At 32.8% G+C, this 18,681-nt stretch overlaps 3 protein-coding genes across 3 annotated transcripts; 1 reads left to right on the top strand and 2 right to left on the bottom strand.

The window, feature by feature from the left end:
* Positions 1 to 186: 186 nt before the first annotated feature.
* Positions 187 to 2,155, bottom strand: Rpt6 (26S proteasome regulatory subunit Rpt6). The gene is made up of 6 exons (XM_076894871.1): positions 1,966 to 2,155; positions 1,764 to 1,908; positions 1,256 to 1,666; positions 936 to 1,162; positions 558 to 833; positions 187 to 477 (listed from the first exon to the last, which is right to left on the bottom strand). The coding sequence occupies exons 1-6, from the start codon at positions 1,981 to 1,983 to the stop codon at positions 337 to 339; spliced, it is 1,218 nt and encodes a 405-aa protein (XP_076750986.1). The 5' UTR covers positions 1,984 to 2,155; the 3' UTR covers positions 187 to 336.
* Positions 2,156 to 2,558: 403 nt separating this feature from the next.
* On the top strand, positions 2,559 to 6,847 carry LOC143422764 (uncharacterized). The gene is made up of 6 exons (XM_076893669.1): positions 2,559 to 2,993; positions 3,077 to 3,194; positions 3,415 to 3,771; positions 3,844 to 4,122; positions 4,213 to 4,502; positions 4,576 to 6,847. The coding sequence occupies exons 1-6, from the start codon at positions 2,902 to 2,904 to the stop codon at positions 5,396 to 5,398; spliced, it is 1,959 nt and encodes a 652-aa protein (XP_076749784.1). The 5' UTR covers positions 2,559 to 2,901; the 3' UTR covers positions 5,399 to 6,847.
* Positions 6,848 to 8,561: 1,714 nt separating this feature from the next.
* On the bottom strand, positions 8,562 to 17,439 carry Khc (kinesin heavy chain). The gene is made up of 14 exons (XM_076893598.1): positions 17,273 to 17,439; positions 15,793 to 15,934; positions 15,524 to 15,697; positions 15,167 to 15,435; positions 14,849 to 15,095; positions 14,528 to 14,764; positions 14,056 to 14,402; positions 13,772 to 13,975; positions 13,547 to 13,690; positions 13,178 to 13,462; positions 12,923 to 13,108; positions 12,636 to 12,839; positions 12,237 to 12,531; positions 8,562 to 11,781 (listed from the first exon to the last, which is right to left on the bottom strand). Exons 1-14 carry the CDS (start codon positions 17,429 to 17,431, stop codon positions 11,705 to 11,707), a joined length of 2,970 nt encoding a protein of 989 aa, XP_076749713.1. The 5' UTR covers positions 17,432 to 17,439; the 3' UTR covers positions 8,562 to 11,704.
* Between the last annotated feature and the right edge of the window lie 1,242 nt (positions 17,440 to 18,681).

Here is an 18,681-nt window from a genome sequence, read left to right as displayed (position 1 = left end):
CGTCACCAGTTTTCCAGCAGTTTACTTCGTCGTCGATAATTATGACCAGTTTGAGCTCTTTTTCGAGAGATGGCGCCAAAAGCAATAAAAATTTATAATTATAAATGCATATCATTCTTCCGAACAAAAAAATTTCTAATTTAACAGCTACGTTGTATTGATAAGATTATCCATAATATTTAAAAATTAGGTGACAATTTCTTTAGATATATATTTTCCTTACAACTGCAGTTTTTTCGCTTGTATACATTTGAATCGAAGTTATATAGTTTAAAAATGGTTTTACAAAAGAATGCGAAACAATGAATAGAAAGTGAAAGAGCAGAATGAAAATAATTACTTCCACAACTTCTTGATCGACATATTTTTTTCCGAATCTTTCTGCATGACTTTTGCTACAGCCATTTCAAAATCTTCTTGAGTAACATGAACACGACGCTCTCTGAGAGCGTACATGCCAGCTTCTGTGCATACGCCCTAAATAGGAAAATTGTTTTTATAACCAGAAGTATTTCATTATATTTTTTCCAACGATATACCATAAGTGCCATAAGTACCTTTACTTCTGCACCTGATGCACCAGGCATAAGTTCGGCAATTTTCCTTAAATTTATACCACGTGTTAAATTCATTTTTCTTGAGTGAATTTTTAAAATATCAAGTCGCGCTTCCTCGTTCGGTGGTGGGAATTCAATTTTACGATCTATACGACCTGGTCTCAATAATGCTGGATCTAATATGTCGATTCTGTTTGTCGCCATTATAACTTTTATGTTCTTTGTTGCTTCAAAACCGTCCAATTGATTGAGTAATTCAAGCATAGTTCGTTGGACCTAATTATACAATACTAATAAAGACCCACGTTCACGCACACGGACACATAGAAAAGGCGTAAAAAATTATTCAAATTTTAAAACCTAAAATATAGAACCTACTTCACTGTCTCCACCAGAACCAGATTCGATACGTGAACTTCCAATCGAATCTATTTCATCCATGAATATTATAGACGGAGCATGCTCCCTGGCCATCACAAACAATTCACGAACCATTCGTGAACCTTCACCGATGAACTTTTGTACCAATTCGGAACCAGATACGCGAATAAAAGTACATTCGGTATGATGAGCAACTGCTCTTGCTAACAATGTTTTACCTGTACCTGAAGATAAATTACCAATTTGTAAATAATACAATGAAGTAACTTTTAATAAAAAGATGTTAGAAAAATAACTTTATCAATTTGCTCCTTTACCTGGAGGTCCGTACAAGAGTACACCTTTAGGCTGAGCAATTCCAAGAGCATCAAATAATTCTGGATGTTTAACAGGTAATTCGATAACTTCTTTGATTTCTTTAATTTGTTTATCTAAACCACCAACCATTTCATATGTGGAGTCTGGTACTTTTTCCACCATCATAAGAGAAACAAGTGGATCGACTTTGTTTGGTAAAATTTTATGTAAGGTATAACTTTCGTTACGTAATGCAACTCTTGAATTTGGTGTCACGTCATTGATGTCGATGTTTTTATCTATATCTACCACAAATTTCCCTTCAGGATGAACTTTTACTAAAACTTTCTTTTTATCCATTGGTTTGACAACTTCTCCGACATACGATCCTTGTTCTTGGAGAAGTTGTAGTTCTTCGCGCAACATACGTACTACAGAGGGAAAACAATTTCATTCTAACATACATCGAATGCAGATAAGAGTTTATCAGAGTCAAGTATATGGAAATATAATTGCTGAATAACATACCTTTTGCGTTGAGTTCATTACGTTGTGCTTGTAACCTCCTTAAGTTTTGACTTTTCTCAGCAACGATTAATTGTAGCTCTTCGATTTTAGTGATGTAATACGGTTTAAAACCTTCCCCCTTTGCAATCTTTTCATCTATTTCCATCTAAAAAAGAAATAAACATATTAGCACGATACATGATATTTAGGTTAGATCGCTTACCTTATTTGTGAGCGTCATTTTCGCCCTCACTGCTTACGAACAACTGTTAATTATAATTAATCTTATATTGCCATTTACTTATCTAAAAAAAGGGACAAAGAATTATTTTTAAACGTATCAATTATGTGCGATGTTACTGCAAGAATTGCTTGTCACCGATGTCTACTGTGCAACTATCGACTTAACCTCGATTCGATTTTAAAATCGATTGGTTGTCACGATAGATCGATAGATTGGTACATCGATAGCAACATTTAAAAAAAAAAATTCAATATAGTTTTTGTTTAATTAGAGATTATTGTAACAAAAGAAGAAGAATCAATCTATCGCTTTACGATTAATATAATGTAAACAATTAAGAAATTAATAAAATTCATCAAACGTATTCGTCGTTTGTAAATAACCCTTTATCATATATGTAGTAGAGAATTTAGTTAATTTCATATTCGTATTAATTCGTATCCATATTGTATTAGTATTATTAAAATAATAATAGCATATAATTAATTAGGAATTTGTTCAGATTTATTACTCGATCTTTGAAAATGATTGCGTCGCTGTCATCCGTGCCGTTAGGTGTAGCGGGTAAAGTTGGTAAGGCTGAACAGTAATGGTGGCTGATAAACGCTTAAAAATTTATAGAATGAAATAGGCGGCGACGCGAAAAATGATATATACGATGCTACGATTCACTTAGATCAATTTATAGTTTTATATGAAAATTAAACGGCGGTGACGGGAAGTGGTCTATTTTTTTGATACTCAGTATAACATACATAACGCGTAAAGTGCAACGTAAAAGTTTAGTGCTCCACGTGACCGCATGGTTTTTACACAGTTCCGACTGAGTAGGTTAAGGTGAAGGCACTCTAGCCGGTTGGCGGGAGATGAACTTTACTCTCGATTTTTATATATTATTCACATAAAACAAAAAAAATGGAATTTGATTTGTCGTTTAATTTCATATCGATATTTACTATCATTTTACTAATACTCGTCGTGATCATCACCGTCTTCCAAAAGCTCAAGTAAGTGTTTCTCTTTTTGTTTTTTCCCTCCCCCCGCCTTGATTGCACTCGTGATTATATGTTACTTCAAATTGACGCGTCAGATTGAGATGGCCTGTAAAAGTGAACTGCTGGTTTTGTAACAAGAATACGAAAATTTGGCGGCAACAGCTTAATTGGTGGTTGTGCCCCTGCTGTGAACAATATAATGGTTTTTCTAAGGTAAATCAATATGTTCGATTAAAATACAATAATCGATTTATGGTATATATTAATTATTACTTTCGTATTTAAACGAATATTTACAAACTTTAGTCACCAAGATGTAATGCATTCTGATTATTTCACCAGGTTGAATTAATTGACTTGTTAAATATTTTAAAAGTTATGAGTAATTTCAAATTCCATCTTGATTCTTAATTCCATCTATGTCAAATTGTAGAATGGTGATTACACTTATAATATACCAGAACAGTACAAGGCACCTTCGAACGATGTCAAAAGATATTGTACAATCGATCAAGACTCAACAGTCGATAAACTTGCAAGAAATGGCCTCTGCAAACAATGTAACAAGAATGAAAGCCTCAAACTATCCAAACTGTCCAATTATATACCTGAAAATGAAAAAAATTATGAATATGAGATACGACAGTTTAAAGATAACTTAGAACAACAATATCCGCTTTGCATAAACTGTAAAACCACAGTGAACAATGTACTATACAAACAAGCATTGTGGCTTGCTCGATACAAAATGCTGTTCTTCAGGCAAAAAACATTTTCTATAATTGTTAATGTAAGTGTATATCTCTTTAAATAAAAAGTAACATGTAATATTATTCACCTAAATTAATTTTATCCTTTGCAGAATAAAAAACATTCTGAACTAATATGCAGAATAATTTCAACAGTATTGAGTTCCATGGTAGCATATAATATGGAGCTCACATTGTTGCCAATTGGAGGATTGTTTTTCCAATTCTGTGCCTGCTGGATGACATCTACAAAAAAACATAGTTCCGATAAATTACTTATGTTTTTATGGATATGTATGATTACACTTTTACCGTTTAAAGACACAAAATTGATTAAAGCTGACCTGCAAAATTCATGGTTTTCTCTTCAATATATCACACAGTATCATATGGTAAGCTAATCAGTTGAAATAATTATGCTTTAATAGAACTTTGGTAAACTTAGTAATTCATGTGTCTAACTTCTTTCATTTCTACTTCAGATAATGATTTTTATCTTAATTATTGGCTTTATGAATATTATGCCAAAATCTCATAAAAGCAAATTGAGTAAGAACATGTCATTCAAAAAAATTGAATCCCCTGTGAGAAACACAGTACTGCCTGATTTATGTACTTCAGCATCGAATAAAAAGCACAATTTTAATCTTAAAACTACTGGTAATACAAACGAAGCCATCACTAGCCAGTTATCATCAAATTTGAAGGAATGTATGCCTGTACACACAGAAAATTCGATAAATTATAAACCTAGCATTTTTCAAACTTCATTGTAAGTAATTCAATTTTTCACTAGCTTTCTATATAATATATAACATATAATAAAATAATTTCTTATGTTACAGTAGAAATAAGGAATCACAATTATCATCAATGGCTATTAATAATAATGGTGCAGTGTATAATTCTGCAAATTTTCTATGCAAAAAAAATATAATAGACAGTAGTTACTTACTGACTGATAGTTTGAGCACATTAAGTGAATTATCATTGAGCGAGGATAAACCGAAACGTGCTAGTAAAATGCCCAAGATTTTCGAGACTAAAGTGTACAGTACAAAAAGTTCCGAACTCTTTAGAAAGTCCAGTAAAAAACATATTTTATCGCCGCCAAAGCTGAAGTCAGTCACGCAAACATCATGGGTAGCTGGTGGTTATTGGCAAGAAGGAATAGACGCACCATCGTTATCCAGGTCGTCCAGTCAAAGTTCTGGTTTTGGTTCTGCTGCTTCTAATTTTGGTCAATCCAGAGAACCATCTGTACATGAATTTGATCAGTGTTCAGTTATGTCAGACTCAACCCCTTCTTATTATACCTTGCGGCAAAGTAACAGTCCTGTTGGATCTTTCTACCAACAGAATCCACAGTTCCCATTGTCAGAACTAAGAAATCAATCAGTCAATAATCAAATAAAACTTCCACTGCCTAATCTTAATACTACACAAACGCTACTACTGTCCCAGAATAATAAGGGAAACAATTCAGTTTTTATGGATCAGAGTTCACAAGGGCAAAACACTAATGTGAAAGATGTTAAAAGTCCTTCTGAAGTAAAGCTGTTTCCTAGTCATACCACTATCGTAACAAGCCCAGTTTGGTTACCAGCACTATTATGTGGTTCTCTTGTGATAAATATAATAGTGCTGTGTACTACTTTATTACGTTAAACAGGGTATATCATACAATTTCACTGAATTTACAATTTGTACGTATATTAGTTATTAATGTTATAAATTAAGTTGATTACTATTTTACAAATAATTTTAAGAAATAGTAATCAGTAATACAGAAATTTTTATCTGTTACATACGCGAACAGGCGTTACACTGCCAGTATAAAGTTTTCTATCATTACCATAATGTTCAGCCATTATCGCTCGTTTCTTTAGCTCGCGATAAGGCATTGTAAATAAAAATATTGTTTTTTTTATATCAACTTTTACGATGCAGTAATTTTAAGTTAAATGCATAATAACACTGGTTCAATGAAAAATTCACCTAACATTCTGAACTGTCAATCTTGTGATAAAAAAGATGTCCTCCGTGTGTGTTCACTAGTAAGATATGTATGTAAACCAGTAAACAAATTTAAGAATTAAGAATTAATGAAATAATGCAGAAGTGCGTTCATTCTACTGAGAAATTTTGATTTTCAATTTTTATTAATATATTTACAAGCCACAAGAAATACTACTATTTTGATTCTTGTGATTAATTATATATCAACATGCAGACTATAAATCTTGTTAAAAATCAATGCTGTTATTATAATACATGTTAACTTTTTTATGTAAGCTTTTTGGTACTTGTGCCCTTGTACTATTATCTTAAATATGTTTTGAAATTATACGATTTGAAAATAAAATAATACATTTTTTAATGTAATTCTACAATATCACTTACATTTAATATTTTTACTTTCATTAATTTCACTAAAACTGCAATATATATTAAAAGGACAACTTTTTTTATGATTTACATATAAAATACATTTTCATAACAATAAATATTTTCCAATCGCAAACTGATTTCACTTAAGAAGAAAAGCCGCAGAAGATAAAAGTACAAGTTAGCAATACCGCAGAATGAAATGAAATAAGATATTAAAATAATAAAGTTGAGTTGAAAATGATATTCATTCTTTGCAGTTTTTAATGTTTTTATCTCTCTGTGTGCTTCCATTTAATTTTTGTTTGTTTGAATATTAAACGATAAGGCTACAAACAATTTAACTATCAATTATTTGTGTATTATTATTTAAGACTAGCATTAAGAAATTAGTTTTTAAGAGGCACATAATGTATAACAGATTTGTACGTATGTAAATGATGAAATCTAATGTGTTCTGTGCATTTGTAAGAATACATGTAATATATACATATAATGTTTATTGTGTTACAACACGATGTTAAAGTAGCTTGATAAAATAAACATTGTACTATCTTTAATCGAGATACTACATTTTTGTTAAAATTTGTAACGAATTAATTTATGAAATATACGTCATATTGTTACTTTTTCATTTTGCATATTGGATGTTGAATTCTTTACTTTAAATGGAAGTAAACACCGTTCTCTATCTAATAATTTACGATTAAAATGCTGAAGATCTGGCACATTAAAGTTCACTTTTCGTCTGCGGAATCTTTAATAAAATTCAAACTTTTGTCAATTTTGTTCTATTATTGTTAATATTATTTTGAATAATAACTTACTGAGTGGCTTCTATACTATCTACTGATTTTAATAGTCCAATTTCCTCCCTATAAGTAGTCTTCCACCGACATTTGGCTATTCCTTCTTCTGAATTCTCTTCTATCTCTTTTTCAAACGCTTCTCTCAATCCAAATTGCGTTAATGTACCAAAACTTTTTGTCAGATCTTGTTCAGGGATCCATTGCCTCTGTCTCCAAATAAAAAATATCGATATAATATTAAAATTCTTGTCTTATATTTATTTATAGTTAACGCCTGTATAAAATGATGCTACTTCGGAGAAACAATGATACAAATGTAAATTTAGAATTGGATAAATTTAGAAGTAAAGTTCCTTTTTGTGGCTGACAACTTGAAAATGATCGGCACGTGCTTGCGATTTATTTTTATCATAAAACATATTTTGTCGTTATTATTTGAACTGTTGCGGAAAAACCTGCTATTTTTTAATGTTGTGTCATTGTTCTTCCGAAACAATGAGTTATATATATACCTTGCATTGTAAGATCGAATTTTAAGTTCCTTGTGACTCTTTGGTAAAATATTGTAACACAAATCGTAAGTCGTAGTCATGTTATTGTAATACTCCGTTTTGTGATCTAACAATTTTTCTTGAGGCAAACCCTTACAATGAAATTGTATTTGAAAAAATTATTACCAAAATGGACTGTTACTTAATAATATTTGTTTTCATTTCCATCAAAAGAACATATACTTATTTGTATACCTCGAGATTAAGTTTGTTTTCCCATTTTGCAGTCTGATTTGGTTTCCAAGTCTTATTAACATGAAGTTTAAAATCAATTTCATATAAAGTTTTCCAATCATTTAAATGAGGCGTGTAAGTTGCCCGACGCTCGAACCAATTGCCTACTAATGTTTTCGGTGTATATTTATTTTCACTCAGCACTGGCCTACGATCCAGCGTACTCTTTGCAGGAAATAACTTTTTCCGTACATCCGTTAAGGATAATGTGCTTTCTAAACATTTCTGTTCCAAATTCCAGTTCATAGCATTCATTGCGTTTATCGTATTCATCTTCAAAAAGAATGCCATAGGCGTGTACAATTAAGACCGTATGTTGAATAAGGACTACTGGATATTAATAATTTTTATATTAAATAAACGCAAATATACATGTGTGTAATATAAATTATTTTATTATTAAATAAATATGTTATCCAAGAATTATCACTTAAGTGGTACTTTCCTGAAAAATTAATGCGTTTATTTTATGCTTCTAATGCAATTACCGTCAATCATTAATAGTAATAATAATAATAATAATAATAGTAGTAGTAGTAGTAGTAGTAGTAGTAGTAGTAGTAGTAGTAATAGTAGTAGTAGTAATAATAATAATTATAATAATAATGATGTCAAAGTTCCTAAACATAATGTCACTTAAATCAGGATGTATGTTACGTATATCACAATCTATAGTACCTTGAAGCTACATCATTTCTAAATTCTGCATACAAATTTACTATGATCTAACTCTAATAAGAAATATATCTGGAAATTCCTACATCATTTTATTCACTGTTTCGATTTTGAGGTAGACCTGAATTTAAATCGAGGGCTATTAAAGAATGTCGGTAACGTGTAGACAAGACATGGAACGAAAAAAAGAAATTTATTATATTCGCATTGCAGTTTTAATTAGTAAACCTACTTCGATACTTATAGGTTTCGCTATGCACCATCGAGCATCAATATAGTGTTTTATAATTTAAAACGCCTGTGATTTTTAGACGGTGTGGAGAGCTTAATCGTATAAGCGCACGTATGGGACGTATAATAATTGTTCACGTAAAGCATAGTGTAAAGCAAAAAGCACGTAATACAACTATATGAGCTCGTCGGACTTTTTTCTGTACATTTCTCTCGGTATGTTTACATAAAACAATGAAACGAATATCTACATCTGTCAACTTGTTTATTTCCTTCACATTCGCATACTTCGTACAGTTTACAAAAAAACGGCAGCGGATATAGATCAACCTCATTAACAGTGATCCTTGTTTGCCTGTGTGAATGTAACATTATAAGTTAACTACTCTTTTTTTTTGTTTTTATTATTATAATTTTAAACACGATTATTTTGATGTATTACGAAAATAATAATGACTCTGGTTTCCTTTCTGTTTTTTTTTCTCCATGCATATATCGGAGGTTTCTGATTAAAAGTACTTCCCGATAAGCATCTGAATTTCGAGCTTTTTTTATACAATAAAATTCATTGAAACTTTTCAAGCTTCACTGCCTGTTTTAATCACAAAAACGAATCAAACAATTTATAACGCGAGGAAAAGAAGAAAAATAAAAAGATAATCACATAACGTTTAATCTGAAGAAATAAGGGGACAATGCAAGTTATGCTAATGCGTAACAGGCGAGATTTGTACACTCGAATCAAGCATAATTCTTTTCAATCACCTTTCAGTAATAACGAAGACTTGTTCAATAAGTACCTCAATATTTCTTTATCCGCGTTCGAAAATCAATAATGCCATTACAATACTCTATAAAAATAAACATTATTTAGTACGGAAATGTGATTATTTTCTTTTACTATCATAATTCAGTAGCTTAAGAAAAGAATTCAGTAATTCAGCAAATACATTAATATATCTCACGCTGCACAGTTGAATGAAAAATACGTTATCCTATGACAATATTTTCGGCAATCGATTAAGGCTTTGAAAGAGTAATATTAAGTGTGCCTCGCATATGATAAATACATATACCAGTAGCCTTTTCTTTTAGACGAGTAGGTCAATTTGCAAAGATCATTTCGTTAATTTGCCAAATAAATGTAATGGAGATACGATTATATTTATATACATTTGACAAGAATATTTCAATAATAAATTGCACTCATTATGCACCACGCACTTGTCTTTGCACATCAGCAAACACAATTTCACCCTCGATATCACAAAAGTTTAAAAAAGAAAACGGAAGATGACAAAAAATGATCTCTCGCATGGAAACATGATTTCTTTCGTTGTTGTCCACAACAACTAGAGACAATGATTCGTACAGAAAAATTGTTAATCTTTTCCTTTTTTCTTTGCCTACATATCATAAAGAGGTCCGCGCGTAACAAGATTCCAGCGTTATATCACAAGCAGGTATTTTGTTGCGCACAGTTCACAGAAATTCTATGCCTTAAATTAGATATATCGTTTAGGATCTTAAATTAAATATTGTTTAAAATTCTCCTGCTTTGAGACGATACATCAAGTACGTGTGGCTCGTACGTTTTGTAGAGAGAATCCTAAATAAAATAGTTACAAAAAAAAAGTACGTAAAAAGTACACATTGAAAAGCACTAATTATTGACGAATATGGTTAAAGAATAGACTTCACTACGAAACATGCGTGTGTATACGTTATATTCAACGGCTACACTAAGTAAAGGAAAATGAGAAAAGAGAATGAAACATGTATGAGCGAATTTTCGGTGGCCCGCAACAGGTTTTAGGAACTTAAGCAGACCTGTGCAATAGCTCACAGTTAGACGTACAGTAATACATCTAGGTAACTTCCGAGCATAAGCTCAACATGAAGAAACGTAAACACTAAATGTGCTTATTTATGACAAAAGGTTTCCCTACGAGACCAAATTTCGCGTTGGTCTACACAAAAACTTTAAATGTATATAGTATAAAAGCCTCTGATATAAACAAGAATAAGCGATAATAAATTAATTTAAATTAGATGATTATATAAAAATCGATGCAATGAGAAAACTGGACTATATCATTAATAAAAAATAAACGTGAACATGAAGATACGGATGAAATTGTTCGGTCGAAAACGTTCATAAAGCCATTGGTTCTTGGACCCCCAATAATATTGCCAGAGTAGCCAGCAAACTTAACGTTCAGTTAAGCGGGCTCTCCGACTGGGTCCGAAAAAATCTGTTGTCACGAATGTGTTAATAGCATTGGAGAAAGTTCTTACAATTATAAATACTTATAAGCCACGTCACCATTCCTACAGTTTTTTTCAAAAGCCGCATGTCCGATCGCATTTAGTGTCAGCGATACCTACCAAATCTTAAATAGTACTGCCTCGTTTGTTCGGAAATGTTTTAATTGTCGATAGCAGATAAGATCAAAGTGTTGTGCTGCCTTCCTTGGCTTAATTGTCCTAATTAACATTTGACATACTCAGAAGAAACGATAAATAATTTTTTAAAAATGGAACAGATTCAATTAGATAGTTCCCCTGATCACATACGAAGAACACAGGGAAATATTTGCTGAAGAGGTGTAACACCCTGAAAAGAAGAAAATTAGTAGACAGGGCATTTTAACCGAGGAAAGCAGCATAAACAAGTCGATTAAATTATGTCATAAAGTCGATACCAGGAATTTCTCTTCTATTCTATTAATACGTGGAATTCAGTTTGCTTTTTTTTTTTTTAATGACAGAGAGGACGACATACACAGAGAGTATACAAAATTTTGATAGAAATAAATATTGAAAACATCCTTTACGAGAGAGGCCTTTGCATGATTATTTGATAGACATTCACCTTTATTTATCGTGCATGATATTAAGTTAAATAATTTATAAAAATTAACTATTTACAAATTGATAGGACATGCAGCACTAATTTCATAACTTAATGCACTTATTTGAATATACCTAAGCACATGCTTTGTTTCGAGACAAACAAAAAGAACTGGCGGTGCTCCTTGCGGATTATATTACGTCTATTACCCTTACTATATAATTGTTAACATTTATGGGTATCCACTACAAATTAGAGTCTCGGGAACTCTATTGTTTTCATTGATGAAAGCGTTCTTGCGTTCGTTTTCTGTAAAAGTGAAGGGTTTGGCATTATGCTCACGATCACTGTACGCTGTTACCCAAATCTGAATAAAAAACATGAAAAAAATAAACAAATATCAAAACCGCATCAACAAAAAAACATTAACTAAAAATTAACTTTGTAACAAATAATTCTACCCGCACCTACATACACTTGAACCAATGAAACTAAACATTTTCGCAAGGTTTGCTCGGTCTTAATAATTTCTACAATGTTAGAGGTTACTTTAAAGTTGCAATCGAAGATTAGAATTAAATATGTCTAATAATTCAATTGGTGTACATTGTACCGTACATATATCGACAACTTTTCATTATATTTTTATATAAAATCGAACAAACCTACAAATTCGTAATAACAATGCAAATGGTTAACACATTCACCAACGAAAAGAATTGTGTTTAATAGAAATTTCGAAATACGTTTGACTTAATACTTACCACGATTTCCTGTTCTAATAACATTAACATTAGTTAAATTATGTTGACCAGCTCTAATTGGTTTAGCAATTTGCGCAATGGGTCCACGACGAGACAAATTTTTCTGTCTCACGGCTTCCTTGATTCTATCTACTTCAAATTGATAACGTTTGCGATCTCGCATTGCACCTTCTTTGGCGTCTCGCAATGCAGTCTCGAGAGCTTTCACACGTTCCATCGTGGCTCTTAATCTCTTCTCAAGTTTAGGCAATTCACATCGAAGATCAGCATTATCTCTCACGAGTTGCTTGTGAACCTATAAAAATGAATACACATGATATATACGTGAGACTTGTCAAAATGAAATTAAACATTTTATTTATTTGGATTTTGAACTTGCGAAAGATCACTATTACATACCTTCGTAAGTTGATCCAAGTTATTTTCAAGGAAGGAAATCTTTTGTTTCTGCGTAAGTGACCCACCGTCGTCTTCGTTATCTTCCGCGATCATAGTTTTCTTTATTCTAGTCTGAAGATCTTGGACAAATAGTTTGCGTAGATTGTGCAACGTTTGAAGTTCTTTGGCTACTGTTTCTTCCAAACCCTTAAGGTCTTTACGAGCCTGTGAAAAGAATAGATAAACAATCGTTAAAATATCAGACAATTCAATCGTTTTATACATTTCGTAGACAAGTTTACACATACTTGTTCACGACGTTCATTGAGTAAGATTAATTCTTGCAGTTTAACAGATTTATTTGCTTCCTCTTGTTTCAATCGTTCGTAGTCAGCTTGCATTTGTTGATGAGCTAACGTGAATTTCTGATTCAAATCTTTAAGTTCACCGATCAATTCTTGCTTCTCGGACAATTCATCTCTGAGTGCTGCAACCTATTATCATACTCAATTAGTAATTAGTAATTCTAGCTCAATTTAATAACGAATGTTTTATTATGTTACCTGTTTTTGATGAGCATCTCGCAATTGATCCATTTGTTCTTCCAATGCAATCCTCATCTTTGTTGCTGCTTCTTTCTCTTCCGCTTTTTCTTTATTCGTCACTGCCTGTACTTGTTCTGCAGCCTTCAACTTGGCACATTCCTCGCGTAAAGCGTCTACATCCTCTTCCAATGCACGTTTACGTGCTTCTGCTACTTTCATTGATTCCGACAGCGTTTGCATACGAGCTTCATGTTGGGAAATTAATAAGCGACATTCAGCCAAATCCTTTTCATATTCAGCAACCTAAAATAAAATTTATGAATGAGCATCGTAGTGTAAAAATCAAATACAAATGAATTCGCAAAGTGTACGAAATCGAACGCTTACTTTCTTGTTACAGTCTACTTGGAAACTTTCTAATCCTTGGCAACGTTGTACTAAATTCTTCACCTCTGATTTCATTTTGCTAATGAACAGCCTTGCCACCGTGAATTCTTCTTCAAGTTTACCATTGCTCTCCGTAGGCGCAACCTACAAAATGCCAAATTTTATTAATTCAAAGTAATTTAGTTGCAAAAAATTTTTTAAATGATTTAATAACTTAGACTTTACCTTCAGATTTTCATCTCCACCAATAGCAACTCCGATTTCGCCTAAATCTTTCAAAAAGTTTGCCAACATTTCCGCGATACGTTTCCTCTGATGAGCAGACATATCTCGTAATTGTTGTAATTCCGAAGCAGTACTATTCAATGTTGTTTGCTTCGCCAGAAGTTCTTCTGTTAATGTTTCCGCTTCTTTTTTCTTCATATCGTACTGTAAAGACAAGTATATAACATAGAAACATCTCTCACTATAAAGATGAATATATTAATTATTAAAATATCTATCTATACCTCTTGACATTTCTGATCATAATTAACAGCCAATTCTTCCAGAGCTTGCAAAACTTCTTTGACTTCCTCCTTGGCTCGTTCATGTTCTTGTTGCGTTCGATTCACTTCCTGCTGAAGTTTCTCATATTCACGTCTTGCAGTGGCAATTAATTCTGCTTGTTCGTGTATTTGTTCCTTCAAATTCTCAACGTATTGTGATTGTTGATTAATCTCTTCATCCTTGTCGTCCAATTGTTGGTAAAGTCTTTCGCGTTCCTCTTCCAGTTTTTGTCTTTCCTCGTTGGACAAGGAACCAGCCATCAAACTGCCACCAGGAGTGGCTGGCATTGGACCATCGTCAAGTTTACCTGGATAACATTAGTTTTATAGTTAGTGATTAGTTACTACCCTTATTAATTTAAACATTATAGTATCTTCTTTATGACAGTCTTGTCAGAACATTTTTCTTTTCATAAAGTTGTATTATAATTACCTTCGATTGACATGTTAATCGGCGTTGTAACATCTGGTCCTTCAACCAAATTAACTTGTTCTTCGGGTTTAACCGTTTCACCCTGTCGCCAACGTGATAATTCGGCCTCAAGTTTCTCAACTTTTCCTTTCAATCTAGCTGCCTTCTCTTTCTCTTTCTCATACCGACGTTTCCATTCCTCGGCCGTCAATTCCTCGTTAACACATACAACGTTCTTAATAGTCTTAGCGCGTTTACCTAAAGAAATAAATCAAGCAAATTAATTGAATAGCATTGTGTACAATTCACATGAGAACGAATTAAGAATTTATTTACGCTTACCGAAATCTAAAGTCGATTTTGTTTCAGATTCGTTGAAACTAGCCGGCGAGCAACAAATAATAATCGTTGTTCTAGCATTACCACCAAGGGATTCTTGTAAAATTCTAGTTAACTTTGAATCACGATAAGGAATGTGTGTTTTATTTCCATCAGCTAGAGCCGAGATCACGTTGCCAAGTGCCGATAGAGATTTGTTAATATTTTTCGCTTCATCAAGCACGGTTCCTTCCGCTCCAGTTTTGGAGACCTACAGATGGAAATGACATGTACCATTGAAAGGAAAAAGGTAACAAAATTAATAAAATAGTTATAATCTACCTTCTCAGAACCCGCTAAATCAACAAGATATAATTTTCCAGAAAGCTTCTTTTGGTTTTCTAAATTTTCTTGCTTTACATTTATTAAGAATACAGAATGCGAACGCGAGCTGTGCTCGTTCATATTAGTCACAGCGATGTGCCTATTCGATTTTCCTTCTTCTATAACTTCAAACACTTCTTCAGGACTAGATACAAAGCGCTCTGTCGCACCTTTCACAAACGGAACACGATTTTTGTCCTCGTGCACGCTTAAATTCACCTTTGACACTGAAAATAAAAGAAGAAGAATTAAATTAGAAAAATAAGAATTCTCGGATGTAAAGTATACGGAGTATACGTAATGAGGGGCTCTTACCGTCAAGAAGATCTCTGATTTTATCCATATAGATTTCAAAATATGATACCTTAATGTGAAATTCCAAATTTTCTTCCATTCCATAAATATGATTAAATATGTCGTTAACAATTCTGGGAATAATACCCTGTTTATTCGGGTCTCCAATAACACCTTCCATAGTATGCGTTTTTCCTATTTGTACATGAATATTTTATTAGCAAAATATAACTTTCCAACCAGATGTTATTAAATAATAGGAATGTTAACGTATAATAGTGTTGATTTACCTGAAGATGTTTGACCATATGCAAAAATAGTGCCGTTGTACCCTGCCAATACATCTGTGACAATTGATCTAGCTGCTTCATTATATACTTTATCTTGGGTAGCATTTGGTTTGAATACTTTATCAAAAAGATATACTTTTCCCTGCAATAATGCATTGTAACTTAAAAAACGAGATACAATAAAGATAATTTTAACAGAACTTTATTATTTCTCTATGATAAGGATTTCGTAAATGATATAGTTGATATGATTTCATAGATATTTCTCTTCATGATAATTTTGTAACCATAAAATTCATAAAAAACCTGATAATAATTATGTACAGGCATGTATGTACATTTTAAAATCCCTTTGTGATATAAAAATACATGTGAGGGAAAAGGAGGACAATTGCACTCAATAAAGCTTTGTTTCATAAGCCTTTTGAAACAATAGCGATACCTTCACAAAGACACAAGATCAAAAGACTTTACCATGAAATCCTACACATTTATGAATGTAGTATCTACTTAAAACTACATGTATTTTAAACCATTTCAGATCATAATGGATTTAAAAGTAATAGAAATAGTGCTCGGAAGAACTTTCATTTTTATATATGTATAGCAGTTTCAATGAGAGCATTATACATAAAATTGTACATTCGCAATAAAATATGGATAAATATAGTATAAAAATATAAAAAATTTCTTTTTTATCTCTCTCATACAGAAAGATTATTTATTTATCTAATATCATCAAGTGTTCAAAACTGGACATCTATCGAAAGAAACTTAATCTTTGGAATGATTCGATGATAATTTCTATGCTTTATCTACCTTTGTTCTATACAGGGTTTAGAGTAATAATTTATTCCTTGTTACGATTAACACGATTGTACAAATATAATGCATAAAAAATGAACGTCTTGCTGAAGTTCAGTAACTACGAGAAGTAATTAGTAACATAGGATGGTCGATTGGATTGAAATTTGGCGTACGCGGATTTGATTAAATATTCCGCTGAAATTGCTTTCAGCCGATTGACGGACCTGCGCGGATAACGATAACTCTCGAATGCAAACGATAACGTTAAATCTAACAAACAGGCGACTATCGTCGCTATTTAAGAAGAAACTCGATCGTCGATCATCGACGGGGCCCGGTATCCATTTCGAAATAAAGGTTTAATCGACTGTTCAAATAGACGCGACGTACGTAAGTAAATCGTTCGACGAGAGGAGAGCCGCCGATGGGGCCCAAACGAGATATGTCGATTTTACCGAAAATAACAAATGTGAATGATTGGTGCGTCGTTTGAAATATTGCAAATATGTCGATATTAAATGAATGCCGTTTCAGATTTTCAGATGGAATACTACTAGACGGAGAGAGCTACCGAGAGCAGCTGTCAGCTGTGCACGATGACATCACACGGTTAACGAACATGATAACTAAAAGAGAGAATGACGTGTATAGAGAAGGGAAAAGAAATACGTACCCCGATGGAGATACAATTCTCCTCGCCACCGGATGGAAATTTCACGATAAACTTAGAGCCAGCCTTTTCCTCGGAGTCGTTCAAAGGTCGAAACCTGCAGACTACCTTAATACTGTCCTCCGCGGCAATCTCACGCTCCCTCGGCGTCTCCATTGCCATATTTTGGTAGCACGGATTCGTGACACTAGTTCCTTAGTTCTTCTGATTAGCCACGCTTAAAAATGATTTCCGATCTCTTGTAGGGTGCATAGGCGACGAGACGGCCTCGTGAACCGCATGAAGAACCACTACCGTCTCTCTGTCACAAACCACAGCCCGTTTCGGTGCCAGTTAAGATGGCCGCCGTCGTTCGATGATTTTGCGGGTGGGCCGATTCGCGTGTGCAAAGGTGAGAATCAACGAATCTACTTTTACTAGGCTGGAGAAGGAACATGGACGTTGGGTGGACACGCGGCTCTCCTCTTTTCTAATACATTACTATTCTAGACTATGTCCGGAAGCGGTTTTCCGATTATTACTTTTAGACTCTCTAAAAAGCAATCGATGAGAAGTCTAGACAAAGTTTAACGCAAACGCGTCGAAGGAAACATGCGCGCGCGTCGTAGGACTCGCCTGTTTGCGCACACGAAACAGCATTGTCGGCGGATATCATACTTTGTCAGGGCTGTAACCTGCGTGGGTGTTACACATCTTATGTCTCGCTGTTCTTACAAATTACTTTTTTTGGAAACTACGTGGGATACTACAATTTTACATTTTAATATCAATCGCAGCTCCTCGATAACTTATGAACATCATTCACCAGATATTACAGTCCGACTAATGTATATTTAAAAGGCTTTTTTATTTAATAACGCCTGAAAATTTGTTAATCTAATTTAATTTGTACAAGTTATCATTTTGTGCAAGTAATGCTGAAAGATGTTTATTTGTGCTTAAGCGTTCGATTACAGTCTAACTATATTATTGCGATGTTATTATTTTATCGGATATCTTATTCCCTCTAGACACAAAATGAAATAATTAGAAATGAGGTCATGTGTTGCATAATTTTTTACAAACTATTCTTTACAAAACAGAGGATCGAATGTTTGAATTTAATGTTTAAATATCGATAGTGTTAAAAATTAATTGTCGATTTCTCTACTAGGTGGCCATTCCTACTCCTTGAAGTACAATATATTTTCAGTTATTGAAAATTTGATTAGACTTATATCAAATTCAAGTCTTTTTATTACGTGCTGCAACTTCTGGTAGTAATTTAAATTTATCATTGTTTTGAATTTCATATTCACTAATATCAGAATTGATAAATACAATTTACTAAAAGATAATAGAATATTTTGATAAAGATATTACAACATTTGGTTGGATGTTTAAGTAAACGCTCAAAATAATGTTATTCTATC

The sequence above is a fragment of the Xylocopa sonorina genome, chromosome 1 (assembly GCF_050948175.1).
Source record: "Xylocopa sonorina isolate GNS202 chromosome 1, iyXylSono1_principal, whole genome shotgun sequence".
Lineage (NCBI taxonomy): Eukaryota > Metazoa > Arthropoda > Insecta > Hymenoptera > Apidae > Xylocopa > Xylocopa sonorina.
This window is presented reverse-complemented; position numbering and strand designations above follow the sequence as displayed.